Source organism: Pteropus alecto, unplaced genomic scaffold (genome assembly GCF_000325575.1).
Source record: "Pteropus alecto unplaced genomic scaffold, ASM32557v1 scaffold8, whole genome shotgun sequence".
NCBI lineage: Eukaryota > Metazoa > Chordata > Mammalia > Chiroptera > Pteropodidae > Pteropus > Pteropus alecto.
Window position 1 is genome coordinate 20,851,241 of NW_006494609.1, and position 21,046 is coordinate 20,872,286.

Consider the following 21,046-nt stretch of genomic DNA (forward strand, 5'->3'; position numbering starts at 1 on the left):
TCTCTATGACTAAAGAGAAATGAAAGAATCAAGACAGACCTAAAATGATTCAAGCAGTTATTTTTTTAAGAAAACAGGTTAATCTAACGTTCAAAAAAGAAATGAAGTCTACGGTCATGCCTCCCTGACTCTGATCTCAGAAGCTAAGCAGGGTCGGGCCTGGTTAGTACTTGGATGGGAGACCGCCTTCGAAAACTAGGTGCTGTAGGCATTTAAAAAAATAAAATAAAATAAATGAATAAAAATAAAAAATTTAAAAAGTTAAAAAAAAAAATAAAGGTCACATTTAAATAGCACTTATACATTGGTATAATCTGAAAATTAAAGTGGACACCCCCCTCCCCCCAAAAAAGGTGCCTTTCTAGGAAAATATCATGGTAAAATTCAGGATTTTTAGATTTTTGATCCTTCAGTTTATATTCTTTGTATACGGTAATTAAGATTTAAAACATGTGCCCTTAGTGTAGAAATTTCTTTTTAGAACCCCGAATCCTAAGGTCACTGCTTTCGTTTTCCACCCCGGCCTGCCCCAGATTTGCGTGCCCATGTGGAAGGCTGCGGGAGAAGCAGAGCGTTCTCTCTCTCTACCTCTCAGCAGTGAGCCAGGCTCGTTTCACACCCTTAGCGCAGCAAAACCCCAACAGGGGCCTACGGCTGGTCTGGAACGCGTGGGGAGGTGAACCCCAGGTTCCTGGGGTGGGTGTCCTCCCCCACCCCACCCCCCAGCTTTCCTCCGGCTAACACACTAGGACAATTCCCTGCATGGGAGTCAGCCCTGTCCCCACAGGGGCTCCCCATCTTCGGCCGGCCACTGCAGGAGTGTGCGTTCAGTCACCCGGAGAGTGACCGGTGCCCTTGCTCCTCAGCCTGGCTCCCCCAGACCCCGAGGGCACCAGGATCTCTTCTATCATGACGTTATCTGTGAACCAGCAGCAGCTACGCAGATGTCCGGGGTGCAAACTCTGAAGCCAGCAGAGCGGGGTGCCAGGTCAGGGTCATCGGCTGCTAGCCGAGCGGCCAAGTTGCGCGTCCTCTTTGAACTGGCGCCTCTCCATCAGTCCAGTGGGGATCCCTCGCCAGGCGGATGAGAATTAACATGCGGTCTGCACCGGACCACACTTCGTGCCAGTCACGTGGCGTGAGCTCACAAATTATCGGGGTTATTATTGCCATCATCTCTTCATCGTCAATTCCTTCAGCACAGGCACCGTGTCAATTCCGTATCCCCGCACTACACGTAAGAAGAGCCCACAGTAACCCCTAACTCCTGTCCATTCAATGGAAGTGACCAAAGCCACCAAAGCACCGAGTCACGAAAGGCTCTCACTTGAGTGACGGCGAGACCACAGCAACATGGCTGCTTATGAGGGACAAGGACTGTCTCGCACCTCGGCGGGTGCCAGTTGGTGCCTAAATTGCCTCTGTGCTTTGGGACTGAGTTTCTTCTGCCTCCAACCTGATGAAGACCTTGGACCTGGTGGCACTTCTCCTGGATCCAGATGTGAAGCCGGGGAGCTGAGGACAGCAGAGCCCGCAGACTCCCCTCCACGGTCTCGGTTACCGCACAGGCTCACTGCTCTGCCTTGGTGCTCGGGCCGCTGCCTTCAGGGGGACACAGACTCGCCTGTTTAGTCAGGTATTGGGTCCCCGGCTCGCTCGCTCGCTCACTCAAAAATGAAACCCCAGACCCAGACATGTGAAGGAGCAGTTTCAGACAAAACGTGAAAACCCAATCACACACGATAGGTCGAATCTCAGTAAGAAATCCCGAATGACTTGTTTTACGCAAACGGAAAAGTAGATGCTCAATACACATATTTAACTCTTTCTGTGCCTGAAAAAAGAGGCTGGAGACAGGAACACGGTATGGAGGCCGATTCTGTTGGCAGCATCATCTCCGCCAACAGGATGCCTGGCATTAGAAGGCTTGCTGGCAACTTCAGATTCAGAACACAGACTTGGTTAACGAAGTCCCATGGCCCACATATGCCACTGCTGACCATGTGACTTCACTGTCAACTGATCACTAACTTCTCTAGGTGACTTAAACATACGAGCACACTGAGTGAACAGGCTGTCCTGGGTAATAAGCACGTCAAAAACTCCCATCTCCAAACACAGAATTTTGATACAGTTAGACAATCCAAGATTTTTAAGTTTCCTTCCAATGAAGCAGAGAATTATTTGTTTATGACAAGTAAATAATGATAACACACCGAGGATTTAATAAAACATTTCCAGGGAAAATAGATCAATTTTTCTCTCCAATATTGCCATCTTACCTCCTCCCAAAAGGTACTTTAGTTTTCAGCAATTTTACCTTTAATCTGAATCCTGATGCTTTATATATTTTCATGAAATTTCTTAAGGTGAACATATTTTTTTCCTGAAATAATTTACCTTCAGTCATGCAGAATACTCGGAGGAAAGCCAGGAGCTGGGCAGAGATGGGTGGCTCGGTGAAATGCAAGGCGAAAACGCTGGAACTGAGAAAAAGCAGGAGATCAGTCACCCGGCCGCAGTCGCCGGCTTGTTCCAGAGAGAAATGCCCTAAATCTACAAGCTGGACGTCTCCAAGGAGCGCCGAGCCGAACGGTGCTTGCAGGGCCGAGCCCGTCACTGCGGCTCCTCGGCTCGACCCTGCAAGCACTGTTTACAGGCCTGTCGCAGGCTGGAGGCCCGCCCGCCTGACGAGGATGGCGTGACCATCTCTGCCAGCAACTCCCACAGTCCAACGGACTCGATCTCAGGGTGCACGCGACACGTGACGAGAATTAAGTGGACCCATGGTTCTTAAAAAATGGTAATAATTTATGTGGAGTTCACATTTTAATCATTAATCAAATATTGACAAGTTCAATAAAAAAAGGCCTGGATAATCCATTTTCATTAAGAATGGTTCCTCCATTCCCCAGAGAACTAATAAATCACAGTTCTTGTCTTCTTTATCATTTTGCACCTCAAATGCAAGAAAATCTTAAAGAATTTAACCCGAAATTCTTGAAATCACTGAGTATCACGACTTCATTACAGAAACTAATGGTGGCAAAGAATTAAGTGAAACAAATTGATCCAGGTCATTAACCTTTTCAAAGCGAAAGACATTAATGACAGCAAAGTGCCTGCTTAACGGGGACTTTGGGCCATATGCCCTACAACTGACTGTGAGCACACCAGCAACACGATTATGTCTGTCTGAAAACGCTGGTCAATCACCAGGCATCTCAATGGTCTAACCTCACTGTGTAACAGGGATAAAGGAATTAAGACAAACTACCGTAGAGAAGTTTTGGTAATACACCAATTAAACATCATGCAACTGGAACTCTTTCAAGCACCACAGGGAAGAGCTGACCGCTGTTTTCTACGTACGTGGGGATGCCAGCGCGAGCCAAGACCTCGGCCTTCATCGCGTAGAGCCTGTCACTTTTACTCACTCCGAGCTTTATTTTCACTCTGTCGTGTGAATTATTGTCAAAGAAAAAACCACTGTGGATCACAAACTCTGCATTTGACCGAGTGCCATAAAAAATGTAAATCTGAGATGCAGTAAAGAAAAAAATAAAGGGACATAAAAGAAACTTAACATCCATTCTTAACAGAGCAGGACAAAGGATCAGTTCTCATATACTTAATATGGCTTTACACTAATGGAACAAAACAGCTCTGAAGTGATTATACACCTATTCTGTGCATTGCATGTAGCCGGGTGAAGTTAGGGCGAGGCGCGCAGTTCCCCAATTTCCCACCTGTCAGAGGGGGAGGAAGGGCCTCACCTCCCGGCCAGGCCAGCAAGGGCCTTGCTAATACACAAAGGAGCCCGGAGGCGTCCCCCACGTCCCCCACCTCCCTCGTGATGCTCTCCCTCTGATGGACAGGAAGACTATTTGTTACTATTACTTTGAAATTCACCACGTTCTTCCTCCCCTTTCAACACAAGAGTATCTTCTGGAGCAATGTCTGTCAGAAATTCATTTCTAGATCCTGTGGCAATTCTGCACCCGGCAGGAGGGCTCATTAGCTTTTCTACAGAAATAGATCAGTACTTGGTTAGACTAACATTTTCATTTGGCTCAATTGGAACGTGGTCTACGTCGTTGTTTTCTTTTTTGTGTATTATCTGCTTGGTCAGCAAACTGACAGACAGAACGCAGGTATTTATAGGGGCATATTTTCAAACTTACTGAAATCCTGCCCCTGCCCAAATTATTAGATTAAAAATTCACAGATTAAAGCGAAAAGACAAAAAGATAGGTCTTAGAGTTCCTGATTCCCGTATGTTTTTGCCACTTAAATAAACTGCTGCTTTATAAAGAAGGTTCTAGTCAACAGAAATAAAAAAAAAATGAAAACAATGCAGTTTATAAAATTGGAAAATTCTTTCTACTGTCATAACAACAAAGTTTATTTTCAGCTACAAATTTTAGGTCATTACAAATATTAAGCTGATTGTGCAAATAACTGCATTTGAATCTTTTTCCTTTGTGGATCCAAAGGCCCAGCGTAAAGCATGATGTTACAACAGCTTCCAGTCTCAAGACGTGTTTCCAAAACAACCCTAAGTGTCAGTCCCGAACGTGTCTGCCTGAGGTAAACCCCTTTTTAACATCACCAAGGCGGCACCGCCTGGGTGCCCAGCGCTAGCCCGCGTCAGACGCCATGGCCACCCACCTGCTCTCCGGCCCGGAAGTCCCGCAGAGCCACACACTCGCAGCGGTCGTCCTCCAGGTTATAGCCAGTGGTGATCTAGAGGGCGACACGGAGTCCAGGTGTCCATGGTCTCCCTCGTGAGGGCCTCTTTTCGGCAATTAGAGGATAAAAAGCTACCCAAGTCCTTTTTTAAAAAAAGGGTGCATGCATCGTGCGGTGCTTTGTAAAACTGAGCTGAGAAATGCTCGGTTATGTTAATTAATACTATTCACACTAGAAATTCTTGTAGAAGATTCTGCATCTGAAGTAAAGGACTACTCTTAGGAAACATAGCATATAGATTATCACTTGCTGGTCTCAACCAAACATAAACCATTTATTACAAAGTCACTGCCTCCGAGGCCCCCAGCGGGCAATGCTGTGGCACCCACCCCCCCACAGTCGGATCCAGGACCCCGGAGAACCCGGATTGACTTGCAAATATTGTCTTTATCTAACGTTTGGCCTTTAAGAAACTGAAGTGGGTTTTCCACTGGATAAAGACTTGGCACACCAGTCACAAGGAAACACTCCACACCTCAGCCAGTGGGCATTTTTATCTCCTAAATGATCCTCGGATTGTTTCCTCCCTCCTTGCTCCCTGTGTGGCTGATGGCCTCGTTCTTTGGTGCCTAACTTATCACTTGCAAAAACCTTCCAACTGGCCTCCGATCCCAGCACTGTCCGCCTGCATCCTTAGCGACATTACAACGTGGATCTCCCATCTAAAACCTTCCAGCGCCACTGGACTCTGTCTTCAGAAAAAAAAATCCAAATTCTTGAGCAAGGACAGTCAACGAGGGAGCCCAGGCGTTCCTTCGGCCTCCTGACACACCAGCAGCCTGCTGCACCGGCCACTGTGCTCGCTCGTGCCTGGAACTGCCCGCTGCCATTCTGCCTGAGCCCTCGCCCCGGCCTGGGTCTGCACTCTCAGAGGCCCTACACATCAGGGGATTGACCCGTGTGCCTGCCACCACCGGACAGACCTGGCGCTCCCCTCCTACCCCATGTCTGGGCGCCTAGCACGCCGGACCTGACACCTGACACTGTCTTTCAGAATACATACTTGATGCACGAACCACCAGGGGAAAGAACAGGGCCCCCAGTTTATATTCAAAGTCCACTTCGGGAGTCTGTCCGCCCCCCACCCAGTCTCTCAGGTTATCTGTAAATGTTCAGTAATTACTTTCAACCTCCTCATTTTATCCTAGAGAATCCAAATTCAAGACTGACAGGTGCTACTTGCTCATCAAGGTATCAACAGTTTGAGTCCAAAAGATAGACACCTTGAGTCTAGCAAATGGCGTTCTGGGATCCAAGGGCATGCAACGCACATCTGTACACCCGCTATCCCAGAACCAACGGTTTAGTAACTGTATAGCCAGAAATCTTTCACGTTTCTGATCTGTAAGACCAGTGAGAACTAGGAAAGCGATGAGAAATGTAGGAAGCTAAGTATTCTGGCACATTCTCAAAGAACAGCTTAAACACTTGACAAAATCAGCCCATACAGTTCCTGCCCAACATAAAAATCACTTTTCTGACCCCAGAAATGACCCTGACGATAAGGTAGCCGTTGCCTGTCAACCCCCAGCCCCGAATGCCTGGCATTCCAGTGTGGCCCCACAGGGACCTGGCAGGAGCATGACCCGACACGGAAGTTAGGGGAAGCAGGAGGGAAGGGGTCAGGGGCACAGGACAGGGCGAGGACCAACCACGCACAAAAAGGAATACACAGAAATTCAGGAGACAGAGGACAGGACAGGAAGGGAGGCTTACGGGAGGGGGGCTGTGGCCATTCTGTGCACAGTGCTCAGGGCTGTGAGCACTTCTGAGGTCTTGGGTATCCTGCAGACGCCCCAGGGACAGTGTTTCAGGCAGATGGTGCGAGTGCAAAGGCCCTGGGGTTTGTCTGCGCGGCTGTCTGAGGAACCGCAGGGGATGTGGCTGCCTGAGTGGCGGGAACAGGACGAGCGGGTGGCCTCGTCTGCACTTGTAAAAACCGGGGCTTTTACTTGGAGACTAGGAGCCTCATGTCAATCTACATGTTTTAGATTTTTCAAAACTCAAACAGAATGACCTTGAAAAAGAGCCTCCCTCAATTCTGTGTGAATTTCCCAATGTTCCTTCACCCCGACCCAAGAGTCACGCATTCAAACACCAAGGCTGACCACTGCGACACGCTTTACCTACTGGAACTAACACAATGGTCTGTAACCACCGAGGTGTCCTTCTCTGTCTCAACTGAACAACCTCAAGAAAGGAACCCCGCTGCTTACGTGGATTTTGCACAAGTCCCACAGAACTTAAGGATATATTATTTCTTATAGCTTGATACTGTGTCTCATAAACTGGTCTAAATCTGTTTCTCCACGTGGCTAGGAAATCAGTTCACATTCCAGAATCTCTGGCCTAGGTGTTCACCCAGCTTCTTATTTCCTTCTGCTTTTCCTTGCTGCTGCTACTGGTTCGGAATTACTGTCAGACTCGATTCTTCCATTTCTACTCCCATAAACCAGGTTTTTGGGACACTGTTAGAAGCGTACAGCGTTGCTGGGTTACAAATTTCTATCTACTCTCTCGGTGACAGAATAGACAAACAGTCGTCAGGACAGACAGGCACACAAAAGAAAATCTACTGTCTGAAAAGCTGAGCCTTAACTTCAAGTACCTCATTTTAAAAAAGAGATTAACTGTTAATACACATAACAACACCACTTCGTAGTGTGAGAACAGACTCTCAAATTCTACCAGATAAAATTTCCCATGAAGTCCTCTCACTGCAACGGGAAACAGGTCCACAGAGGTGTCGAGATAACTATGCAGGGAAAATAACCCGCTACAGGAAAAGTACTAATGCCTTGTGTGAACCTTCTAACGCTTAGCAACATTTTTTCCAGGGCTGTGGGAAGTTAGAGCTTATGAATAGTATTAAAGAAAATGCAGCATTAGTAGTTGTCATCAATTCATTATTTTCATTTTGATGTAAACTAACTTTTTTCACTTTTAGGTGGAAAAAAGTGAATCGTTTAATCCCATTTATGTGAAAGCAACGCAAAAACCAGTGTGCGAGTATGTGATGGTTCAAATGCACAGCAAAGGGTAGGAGACCTCGACCACTGACCTGGGGACATCCAGTGCCGGGGGCCTTGGGGCTGGGCCAGGGGCTGGGCCAGGAGCTGGGCCAGGGACTGGTGGGGAAGGAACCTCTGCATTTTACCCTGAGGCTTCTGTATTGTTTAATTGGTTTTGTTTGTTTATAATGAAGTATGTACTTTTTAAACTTTAGAAATTAAAAAAAAACCTCTAGTGATTAATCAAGTTTGGGAACCAATGATCTACTCCAAAAAAATACATATGTGTTATAGTGAAATGTTAAAAGCTATTTGTGAAATTTTAAAACTTTAATCTTATGATCAGTTTAAAATAGATTTGAAAGAAAAAATAAAGAACAGAGAATGTAAAATTTTGTTAATGAAAATAAATGATAAAATATGCTATTTCTTAAAATGGCTAATTAAATTAAGCATATGTAAATTAAGGCGAAAATATAATCATAAGGTGGAAGTCCTCATCCTCTGTAACTTAGGAGTGTCCCTGTCGCTGGACCTCCCCAGAGCAGCACGAGGGTATCCATTACATGTGTACCGGCCACTTTGTGGAATTAGATGTGAAATACTCATTTACGGCATTTTCCCAGTCTATTTATAATACTGCTAATAATAACCTAGGAAGCTGATGAAAAAGCTGAGAAAAAATGAACAAAAAATTAACCAAGCCAGTATACCGGTACAATGCTTAAAAATCCAGAACATCCTGAAGTTGGTCCTGTTTTGATCTACTAGTATCAGGAAGCCTTTCTCAGACAAGGAGCCCGCGTCCCTCTTTGTTGCCTGGAATCCAAAGAATGCAGAAGCGGCGAGGGAAGGAAGGCTCCCTCCTTCCCGCTCAGCACCCTACTTAACAATCGCTGTCAAACGCCCGTTTTCCTAACGTCTGCCGCCCGGTGCTTCCCACACCTGATGATGCCAACGTGAGTCCGGAGCTCAAGGCCAAGAGCGGAGCCCGCGCCTGAGCAAAAGCAGCCAAGCACCGGCCGGGCCGCGGCGTGTCGGCATGTCAGGTGAACACGGGGAGGGAAGGGACCAGAGAACAAGCAGCGCATAACCGGAAACGGAGTCAGCGAAGGGAGAAAGCAAGGGACTCGAAAGGAAAAAAGAGAAAGAAGGTTTTCTCAGTAAATCACTATTTTTTACAAGAATGTGAAAAAAGAGACTTTGGTTTAGTCTGTGGTTCGATAGGAGAATGAAGGTTTGGGCTGGAATTCCGGCTTGGCAGACAAATGCAGTTCGCTGTGGTTTCTGAAAGTGATGCAAGACTCGAGTCCCCGGTATTGGAGTTTAAGCAAACACGGGGAGGGGAGGAGAACCCCAGCCCGGAGTTGTGGGCGGCGGGGAGGGGTGTTTGCTCCCTTTGCAGGAGGCGGTCGGGGCAGAAAGTGGTTTGGAGGCGGAATGTCCACTTTCCAGCTTAACCACAACAGCTCCCCCGACTACACACCACACAGAGGAGGTCGTTACCAGGCCGTTGGTGTGATTGCACATGTCCCATAGAGGAATCAGCGCCAGGGTCACCCGGGAACCGTCCTCCGTGGGGATCTGGTTTTGCCGCGTCATAACGGAAGAGACTGCCCACCTGCAACGACCAGAGAGAGGAGGGTGACGCGCGGACGCGCAGAGCCATCGCGGTACCGACTCGACCGGACAGCGAGCTCTGTCTGATGCTCACGAATCTTCAAAACCTTTTCCTAAGTCCCAAAGGTGGAGGCTGGACTTCATCATCGTCACTGAAAATTAAATCTAGGGTTGGGAGTGGGGAGGGGGCAGCGGAAGGAAAAGGGAGCCGGAGCCGCCAGGAGCGAGGGAGGGAGGATGCTCCTGGGGGAGGCCTGGAAGGGGCTCCCTGGGTCCTCCTGCGCCCTGACCGCCCCCCGCCCAGGTCAACCCCAGCTCTCCCCCAGACGCTGACTCTGCAGCTATTTGAAGACTCAGTGAAGAGCAAAAAACCTAACTCCTTTCTGACCAGAAATCCTCCAAGAACTCTACAAAATGTGGAGTGCTAGTCTTTATTATGTTGTACAGAGAATTAAATCTTTTTGTTCAAAAATAAGTCCCACTTTACACTAAAATAGTCTATTTAAAAAGAAAACAACCCTCGTGAGCACCCCACGTGGATGTTAAGCCCCAACTTCTAGCGGCTGCCTCGACTGAGCCCGACCGCCCGGTGAGCGGAGACCTACGCCCTACACGGCGGCGTTAAGGCTCTGACACTCGTCCCAGTTGTCCCTTTAACTTCTGACGACTATCTCTGTCTTGAGGCTTTACATGGTGACACAGGTCACTTTTACTGAAGCAGTTCTCACTTCCGAGATCCCACATTCACTTAGACACCACCCCCCAACACACACACACACACACTCCCCACATGCACACACACATCACGACACACACTCGCGCACGTGCACACGCACATCCCCCCAACCAACCTGTAGTCCTCATAAGTGAAAGAATCCTTCAAGGGCAGTTTGTTGGCATGAGGATGGGTCTGCGAATTAGACGTTTTAGAAAGCAGGGGTGAAAAAAGAAAAAGGGAAAACAAAAATCAGTCAGCAGAATTTCATTACTTAGCTGCCTAACAGACCCTAACAAGGGCCAGATGAAGCGGGAGGCGTCCAGCCGCGCTGCTGAGGGACCATCACGTCTCACGCTCTCATGCATCACTGTCAACTTATTTGTTGTGCCCAGCAGCCGCCATAAATCTGCTTCTTCCTATTTCGATACTAGACATGGCACAAAAATATAATTTAAGGTGGACTAACTTCACCAAAGGTAGGCACACCCTCGAAACTGAAACCCGGAGCCCCCAAGGTCAGGTGTGCGGCTGGCCTCTGTGTCCTTTGCCACAATGTGCTGTGCGTCCCTTTATGCATAGATGTCAGATCTCTCCTCACATCAATGAAAGGGACAATTAAAGGCACTAATAAATGGAAAGTTCTTTCATTTATCTCTGACTTAAATCATTTGGATGGGAATCAACTTGTTATGGACAAATGAATCATCTACATGCTAAATGTGACTCCAGGGCAGAAAATCAGGAAAAGTACAGTTTCGTGAAATTACAAAATGATTTTTACAAACAGATTTAAAAAACAGAGATTGACATATTTAAATTGTACGACTATTTTTTTTTTCTGGACAAAAGAACATTTGGTAAAAATATCCAAAACTTCACACTTATGAAGAATTTTATACACTTCATATTCTCTGTTCACAACACTCCCCCCCACCCGCCCAGCACCTTAGACCTTCCAAGCACTTAAAAACTTTGTCTCAATTAAGAAATTAAAAGCTGTAACAGTATAATTTTAATCTTCAGTTTCAATTACAGTCCGATAGACAGATTGCAGTAAGTGATCAAATGAACAAATGGTTACTTCTGAGATACAAATGAAACTCTGCCGCACTGGGTCTTTGCCCCGCTGTTAATGCGTAAAGCTCCGTGTAGTAGGCAGTTTTTACTCTTGACGCATTAGCATCACAAGTACACGGTAATTTATCATCGCTCACTGTAATGTACTCGCTGGCACCGTCCGCAGGACAGTAGGGGATGAGGTAAAAGTGGCTCAAACCGTAAATCAATTAGAAAACAAAAGCTTGTGCTCAGTGCGCAATTTTAGGCAAATTATATATTACAAAAGGCTGCCAATTGGGTGTTAGCTCCCAGGTGCCCGGCTTCTCCCCTCTCATCCTTGGGCTGGTTTTAACCCTTTGGAAGAAAAGTTAACATATAAGAATATATTCATGAAATATTCTATGACGATGAAAATGAAATTACAGAAGATATTTTTACGTGAATACATAAAATAACATTGCCCTGGGGCGTTTTCTAGCTGCTACAGGAACGTCAGGACATCCTATCTTTGGGGTTAAAAAAACAAAAAAACAAACGATACCACAGTCAAGGACCGCGACGATGCGAGAATCCAAGGGACTGGAGCTTCTCGCTGCCCCTGCTTTGTAACAAACGGAACGCACAGCTGCGTCCTACAGTCCAGGAGATGCCTCCCACTGAATTAGGAAACGATCACAAGTGTTCGGGTCTCTGCTCATCCAAGTACAAATTCAGCAGATAAAACTGTCCCTCTGCCCAAAACTGACTTCGTGATAAATAGCACCACAGGCAAACGTCAGCATTGTTGTTCAAATTCCCTTTGATCTGTAACAAAATGTACCTTCGCATCCGATCCGCTGGGAGAGCTGCACATCCCCAACCTCTTTTCAAACCCTAGCAGGCGGGAGAGCAGTGTTGTTTTTGTTATTTTAAAATATTTAAATTCATTTAAACTGTGGGACACACTATGGTATTTTGAAAGCTGGTAAACTGCAGTGCGAAATCCCATACATTTTCAAAATCTGATCCGCATTCCTCTCCCCAAAAAGTTTGACTTATTGAATAGGAGAAAAGATGAGAATTCTCCAAATTGGATTGCCGAATGCGAAAACAACTTGAGGAAGAATCTTCCAATACTCAAAGATCTTTAAATAGCTTTGGACGCTACAAGAAACTGTTCAAACAACAGCGACCTCCTCAAGGACTAAAAAGATGGAAAATTCATTCTCCAAAATGTTTCCCTTCCTACTATTTATACACATTTCTTACTGAAAATATAACTTCATGCTCACAGTCCTGATGAAGTTGTAAAGAAAACTCAAGGAAAAAAATGCACAAATGCTTTCTTCAGATGAAGATTATTTTGGCTGTAGAGTTATGTAATATTTGCAGAATCTGTTAGAAATAGTTGTTCTTATCTGCTTAAAAAAATAGGGTGTGCCTACTGTATGTAATTCTGATATAAAAAGCTATTCTGCCACAGACACATGCACTTAACAGTTACACTGAAGCAAAATGTGACACTATGGAGAATAGCAAATAACTTCCATTTCAACAAAGCTCTCACTACTGTGACACTACTGCCACCTACTGGTGTTATGGTAGATAGGTCCCAGTTGCGGAGTTCTTGAATTATTTCCCAGGGCAGGGTCTGCACAGCAACTTACCGTAAACCAAAACTGGGTTTACCTAGAACGGCTACTGCTTCAGCTTTACTCAAGCAAAATTTACTTTCTAAAAATACCTACCCTACCTCTTAAAATTACATGATAGTTCTACAAGGATCTTGAGATTGAAAATGGTTTGCTTATGAAAAACATATAACTTTAAAAAGAAATATTTTTACATATCCTGAAAAAAATGCACAAGAAAAATGCCTAATCCAAATGACTCCGTATTTAAGCTGTGGACAGAGTGATTTTTTTTTTTTTTTAAACACTGGACAGAATGAGTTCTTGTTTAAACACCAAGCCTTTTCCCTGCTGAAGACCAAGTGAAGGTTTAAAAATGCATCTTGTAAAAATTGTAATATTAACCTGAAGGTACCACCTGAAAGTGACTCAGATGTTCTCAGGTGAAAGTTTTTAAGACCATACGTTATAGGGAGGATGACAGACCATACCTCACTTTACAGAGAGAAATCGGTAAGGGTTTATCCCAATAACGCCTCCTCCAACAGAAGGAAGATACGAACGTGTACTTTGAAAATAAAAATGCAAATTAAAATGGAAACCTTACACTTTGTGGCCAATTCGTTTTAGCTGTGACAGTTGTAGACATACGTGGGATGGGTGAGGGGGGTCGTGTCAGAGAGACAGTGACAGGGACTCTCAGCCACTGGGGCCCAACAGGAGCAGGGCCCAGGTCGGCCACAGCACGAACTCCCTCCCCGCCTCCCACCCCCTTACACACGGGTTTAGAAACTAGCCACAGATTTTCTGCAGATTTTAAGTGATTGATGTTTTCGCTTTCTCGAGCATTATAAATATTTGAAGCTGGAGAATGAACCACGGCCGTGGCTCGCGATCAGACTTGAAGCCCGGAGAGCTTACTTCTAAAAGAGCTCTGAGCCCAGGGAAGCACTCCTCCACTCCTTCGTCTGGAGGGATTCCAGATGAGACACAGTAATATTGTACCTAGTACAAAATAATCACTACGTTTGGGAAAGATTCATATCTAAAATCATTTGTTTGGCTTCAATAAAAAGAAGTAATATTGCTAAATATGTAAGTATGACATTTTGAAGAATTTACCATATTGCATGGGTCTGGTAGCTATGCTTAAGGAAATTAAAAACCACTACAGTCAGCATATTTGATCCTTATTAAAGTTCTATCTTGAACTATCATTCACATAAAACAAAAATAAACCCAGAAGAAATTTACATAAAACCTATGGATTACTTGAGTTTGAAGATGAAAAAATGAACAATATTCTGGCTTTAAAAAATTGATTTAGCATGCAGCTTCTCTTTATAGTCCCTTGATAAAAATGAAATCTCCCTAACAAACACTTAATAAAACCTGTCAATATCTCTGGAAAGAAAAATGACACAAATGCATTAAGTATTAAATACCCTTGGAAAAAGTCACATATTCCATGAATTTTTGATGTACTATCTTGACATTAATGTAAAACCTTGATATTTATAATTGACAGATATTTAATAAAGTATAAAAGAAGATGGCTGCTGCATAGAATGCAAATTTTTCACGATCAGAAATGAGAGATACAGACATGTACTTAAACTAAATAAACAGTTAATATGTGTTACACGAATCAGCTGCAGTCTTATTTTAAGCTCAGACAACAAACCTTTGTGGAAAACCAAAATAGGCAGAATTCGTTATTAAGTGAATCTCTAATCTAGTATGTGAAACAGCTCTGAAACACTAACGGTTCTGTGCAGGAACAAAATACATTAGAGTTAAAGTTGTTTTTTTTTTTAACATCTGACAAAAAGCATTTTTTAAATAATAGTGATAAATACGTCCACATATATGGAGAGGTATTTCCTAAAACAATTCTCAAACGCATTAAAAGAAAGACTCAAAATTCTCTAGGTGGGGAGGATTAGAATGTACAACAGCCTTTAAGACAGAAACACTTTTCAAAATCAGATCTTCACTTTTCAAGAATATGTGTCTCACCTAGACTGAGTCTTATAAGGAAAAACCAAGTTGAAAACATTTCATAAACACCTACAATGAGGTGTTTAAACATACTAAAGAGAACGTGGCTCAGTTCACAAAAAAGGCTCTTAAATACTATATTTTAAAGAATGTATTGCCTGCTATAATAAAATCAATTGTTAATTTCAAAACATATATACAGTACATCAGTGACTTGTTAATGGTTCTTATAGTATCAGGAATCACAAAATGAAAGTAGTTCTGGTAAAAAATATATATAACAGTATGCAATTAAAATGTTCTAACTAAAATATGTCTCGGGTTATATTGGCTTTACTTCTGAAGCATACATTACAAGGGACAGTCGGGTTAACTAGCTGTGGACAGATACAGCCAACTCTAGCCATAGTTCTATTTCTCTTATTTCTACAAGGACAAAAGCAGCTGCAGAACCGCAGACTCGACCTTTTGGGTAGACGCAGTTATAAGTTCTAGACACGTGACCCCAGCTCACATAACCAAGAGATTGTGGGTGCTTTCCGTGCTGTCTAAGAAATCCGTCCGCAGGACAGCCCTGGGCGCCCTCCCTAAGCCCAGCGTGGATCCGGTGTCTCAGCAAACGTCAGATTCTTTGCAAAATGGGGAGAAGGGAGAGAGGCGACAGGCAGCCCCACAGACCCATCGGAAGCCTGGACTGCACCAAGCGTAGAGGAAAAGGGGCCAGAGGGAGAGGAGAAGGAAAGAGGGATTTCCCTGGGAGAAGCTGGCTGAAGGAGCGGCGGGAGAACGGAAACGAAGGGCAGAAGGTGGAGTATTGACGGGAGAGCGAAAGATGGCGGGTGGAGGAAACAGGGCAGAATGACGGGGGCAGGAGGCAAAGGTACCCTAAAAACGACGAGGTCCCCCTCCAAGGTCTCATTAGAAGGAGCGCGGAAGACAGCACAGCTCTTGGTCAGTCAAGCCTCCTGCTCATATTTCGCTTTCCAAGTGGTATATGTCACATGGTTTAACACGGTGACAAATAGCAAAGTACCTACTAAATCTGGAATTTAGTTTTGATGACCATAAGTAAGAATCAAAGCATGGTTCGTGTATTTGGCTCTTGAGGAGAAAAAAAATCAATTTTTAAGACTTATTTTTAAACACAGATTACATCCAACCCTTCAGGAAATTCTTCATCATAAAGTTCTTTGAACTCACTCGATATGGTCAAATAAATACATCAATACACATGAAATTTAAATTGTTTGCTTTTCACTTATATATATTTAATTTTTCTGTAACAAATGTGTATTAAATAAAATTTTTAATTAAGAAAATAAGATTAGTAGAGAAAAATCAACATTGTTCAATAAACTTATAAGATTACTTCAAGATGGAAGAATTGTTCTTCATTGGAAAGACACTGAAATCTATAACCTACATCCAGTTTAAATTAAATTGAAATTTGTTGAAACACTGCAAAAGATATGCCTGTTTCAGAACTTTATGGACTACCATTTTTATGACCAGAAGATGTCCATCAACTATGAACCAAACTGAGTCATAATCAATCAATATTTTAACTGTGAACCATTTATTTAACTGTTAACCAAATATTTACTCAGAAAAAAAAATGAAGAAAGGTTAGGACCAGAAATTCATTCATCCAATAAACATTTTATCTCCTCTCTCTGAAGTAGAAGGTACCATGTGACAGGTGGACGAAAAGACACGTTAACATCGCCTGGGGGCGCTCTGCCTAGCTGCGGTCGGGCAAGTGACTTAGAAAAAGAGATGACGTGACAGGTTCCAGCTTGGATCTCCCTGTTCGGGGCCACTGTCTCCAACCACCCAGCCCTTCTTTTCCAGGCTGACCTCAGTGAGCTACCTCATGCGCGTGCGCACGCGTGCGCGTGTGTGCACGCGCATGGCTGTGTGTGTGTACGCACCCACACACGAGATTAACGTTTCTTTTCCCTCAGTAGGTGAGCTCGGCGAGGCAGGGCCTCCTCTTTGCTGACCACCAGGGAACCCCCAATGCCTCGCAGAAGCATTCGAAGAAACGCTCCCCCTGCCCTCCCAGTAGGAAGAAAGCACTTCTCCTGCCCTGCTCCCAGGACGGTGGGGGACAGCGGTGACCTGGCGGAATTAGAGTCCCTCTCTATAGACCCATAAGGGCCTGAATGATAGGTAAGAATAAAGGCAATGACGACCTCCCAAAGTACCATGACCTCAAAGATGATGAGAGGTAGGACCAGGGCAAGTGGGTGATCCAGCGGTAATCAGATTACAACCCAGGTGGTCTGGTCCCCAATCCCGGTCCCCGAGCTCGGGCCACGTGGCGCCCCTGCTGCAGGGCCACTCCCCAAAGCTCCAGAGAAACCGTGTCCCATGGCCTTTTCTTCCACCTTCCATCTCTAAGAAAGAAGAGTATCTTCCCACCATCTAGGGGTCAGAGAATCTTCTCTCTTTTTTTTTCCAGATCTTTCAACACATTTATTTGAGAAATCTCTACTCTGTTTTAAGAACTCAGCAAGGAGCAAAATGGCCCAAGTGCACCAGCCCTCTACCAAAGTCACTACGTCCCTCACCATGCTCCTCGCTCGCCCAGCAGAGTGCACAGCTTTGAAGGGTTAGCCTGTCACTTCCTGTGTCGCCTCACATCACCCAACCCCCTGTGCCTCCATTTCCTCGTCTGAAAAGGGGGTCAGACAAGCAACCTCTACTTTCTTTTAAGCTCTTAAATCCTATATTTCTTTGCCTTCTAACACTCGCCAGCCCAAAATATCTCCATCTGCTGAGGAACCTAAAAACCGCAAACCTCTTCTCTGGTCTGCAAAAGATGGCAATTCACCAGGTGATCGACGCTTATTTGTGAGGTGCACGTTCTTGCAGCCCCCCGAACTTATCGCAGACACCAGACAGAAGCGAACACTAAAGGCAATTACTGTTTTAGAAGAACATATTTGCATCCAGAAAAGCAGGCAAGATTTATTTATTCCAGCTTCGTAGCATTTTACTTTTCACTCAGCTGTTTGAGATTTCGACAACTCAGGACAAAGACTGCAGACTCTGGTTGAATTAATCAAGCTAACAATCAGAGTCACCCATCATTTGTGAGAGGGGGGCATTACGGCCACCACTATGACATCCATTTCCCTGATGGGGGGACTGACACTCAGCATGCACATAAGCCCTTGTCTCAGAAAGGGACTTGGTGCGCAGGGAAGCTCTCCCAGAGAGAGGAAGAGAAAGAGAGACTGAGAGAGAAGGGGAGAGGGGAGATATCGAGTCACCATCTGCTAAGCGCTCTGTGCAAGGAGCTCTCCGAAACCTGCACACGTATGTTATAAAGCTTAAGCATCCCGACTCCTGTGAAACAGGCACTACTATTAGTCCCATTCTATCGATGAGAAACTGATGCACAGAGAAGTTTATAGCACGTCCAAGGCCACTCAGTTAATAAATGATGGGGCTGGGATAATGACCCAGGCAACAGGTCTCCGAAGTTTAGAGCGAAGCGTCTGATATGGTAAATATATTTGTTCTCGGTGAAATTCTAGAAAAATGGTTGGCGAATATTGCTCTCATTTAAAATTCAGCATAGAGATATTTGAAAGGACATGACGAAGCTCAGAGGTAGGCAATATTAGCAAAACTAAGACTGAATCTATTACTTCCCAAACCACCAGAAGAATGCCGTTTTCAGTTACTGTCTACGGTCATCAAGTCTCAGACCCGGATGGTGACTGGAGGCCGTCTGGCCCAGGTCCCTTCGTCCTGCCCGTGAAGAACCCTGGGCCCGGAAGTCGCATCTGTATCACACGTGCAGGGATGTACACGCCCTTCCGTACGTTCTAAAGCGTGGGAGTCACATCTGTAATTTATTTTCTGGTATTTTCTTTGCTAGAATTACACCGCATTGGTGTGCCAACAACTTCCAATATTCTATTATCTGGAATTTCTATCACTTTCATCAGAACTCCGAATGGCCTCTAAGACACCCCACAGCTTTATCAATCATTAAACCAGCACCGTCTCCAAGTTCTTCCATGGTTTGGGCTACTTTCAACTCTCCTAAATGTCACGTTGTTAGGGAAATGGACGTGGCCCCTTAAGTGTTGTGCCGTTAGGCCTGAGGGACGCTAAGTCTGAGTGGCTCGAGGGAAAGGAGCTCTGGGGGGCACACAAAACCCCAGAACCGCATGTCGGGCCTGGGGTGCGGGTAAAGACGGGCCGCCTCTGGCGTGGCGAGTCCATCCTCACAGTTCAGGAGGACGCCATGGCTGTCTGGGCCTCGGCACGTGCACAGTCTCAGACACATCGTACGAATCCGCACATCGCGACCTGCTACTTTGTCACCGGCTGCCCTGAGTTTGCTGCGGTAAATCCCAATGACAACGAAATCTAGGGTTAAGGGCCCTGCCGTGCCACTTCAGGCTGTGGGTCACAGGCAGGCGGGTGGCAGCACAGGTACGGGCCCGTCTCCACGGCCCCGCGGGCACTTCTGTGGGCAGAGTCTGAGGACGCGGCCTGTCGTGAAGGGTCCCTCCTCCGTCTCAGGACTGTTCACACGCCTCCATTTTCTCCATTTCCCATGCTTAGGCTGTGCTCGAAAAGTCTCCACCAAAGAGAAAACCCCCCGGCACTATTTCTCTGGTCACCGTCACTCGAAGAGAAGTACAAACATTCTCACCAAGGGAAGGGAGGTGTCGGCTGCTGACCAAAAGGTACAACCTCTCTGGTTGGAAGTCACCAATAAAGAGTGATGGCTCAGGAAAGTCTAGATTCCCTTTTTCTGCATCTCCTAGAAAGGGAACTTTCAAATGTATTATCCTGAGTTTTAATAAATACATATTTTAACTTTATTGGTAAAAACACCTCCATTAAAACTTCAACGTACTAAATTATAGGAGTATGCTTATTAGAGTCAAAATAGAACATTATTACAGACAGTCACTTGACTAACCAAATGTAATTTAAAATGTCCATGCCTTTGGGTAGAGTAGCTGAGAGCTTTCTTTTTCATTAAGCAAAATTATTATACATTCACCTTCAGCTGGTAAAAAAAGTTCCCTCTCTCATTTCACTAATCATCTAAAATAGGTACCAGAGCTCTTTTCAAGCACTATTGCAGCCCCAGAAAAATAAAAATTAAAAAAATGAAATAAATAAAAGCAGGCACTAAGATGTCATCAATACCTATTGTCTACTTCCCAGGGGGCATTAAAATTTCTTAGGAAAAATAAAAAAGTCAGAAAGGTAAATTCTTCTGTAAAGTTCTGTTAAAGCTGGAGTCTGCCTTGAAACTGAACAGGGTATAAAATCGGGAAGAAAAGGGAGGGCGACTTGTGAGGGCCTATACCGCGCGTCACCCGCTTCTATCCTATGAGACCGAGCAAGTGACGGCCAAGCATAAGGCAGGCAAGGCAAATCCGACTACTTTCTCTTCCATAAAAATTATGCTTTGCCTTGTATTTCCTTAATTAAATGCTTTACTGATCAATAATTTTGAAATGGATTTCACTCTCGTTTTTATCAGAGGAAATGCTATCTCGCATTCTAAGAACACCGTTTTGTTGGAGAAGTCAATATCTGGAAATAAATTGTCAATGGAAGAACAGTTTAATCGGTGCATGTCTTTTAAGCACTACCTATAAAACAGATCATTATTAAATTGTTCACTTGGAATAGAAAGCAAGAAATCCAATATATTGACTTAATTCATCTTTTGATATAAGATGACTTTTGATTATAGTCATAGATGAGAAAAGACTTCAGAACTGGCTAACTCCTAACCCAGAGTCTTCAAACCTGGGGGACACTTACATTCCGGGGACAGGAAGGGCAGTGTGAGAGAAGCCTGGGGAGGGAGGAGCCCGAGGGTGGAGGGTAAGCCTGAGTGTTAGGGAGGGCAAGGGGGCTGGGCACAGGGAACAGCCCCTGGGATGGGGGATGGCGGCCCCCAGACGCCCAGAGGGCTCGTCACTGGCAGGGCAGCGGGGACGGCCTGGGCTGAGTGTGTCATATGCTTGATAAAAGCTGTGGTTAAGGGTATAGGATGGACAGGACATTATCCTGAAGGCACAGGGACACCCTGTAAAGCAAGGGGATGAAGCTAGGACAGAAGGACAGACAGAGAACGACGGGAAACGAGGAGACGGTACACACGGCAATGTCATGGAGCTCCCGCCATGGTCGCAGGCTCGCCTTAGCCATGGGGGCGGGGGGCTCTTCACGGGGGAACTGATGGAGGTGAAGACACAAGAAACTCTGCGATAGAGGACAGAAAA

General features: G+C 45.1%; 1 protein-coding gene across 1 annotated transcript in view; it reads right to left on the reverse strand.

Moving 5' to 3' along the window:
* Nucleotides 1-3,561: 3,561 nt before the first annotated feature.
* Nucleotides 3,562-21,046, reverse strand: part of SETD3 (SET domain containing 3) — a 55,180-nt gene continuing 37,695 nt past the window's right edge. Inside the window, exons 7-10 of the mRNA XM_015599748.2 lie at nucleotides 10,235-10,293; nucleotides 9,270-9,384; nucleotides 4,672-4,746; nucleotides 3,562-4,026 (exon numbers count right to left, since the gene is read on the reverse strand). Coding sequence (XP_015455234.1) covers nucleotides 4,018-4,026; nucleotides 4,672-4,746; nucleotides 9,270-9,384; nucleotides 10,235-10,293 — 258 coding nt within the window. The 3' untranslated portion in view covers nucleotides 3,562-4,017. The remainder of the gene's footprint in view (nucleotides 4,027-4,671; nucleotides 4,747-9,269; nucleotides 9,385-10,234; nucleotides 10,294-21,046) is intronic.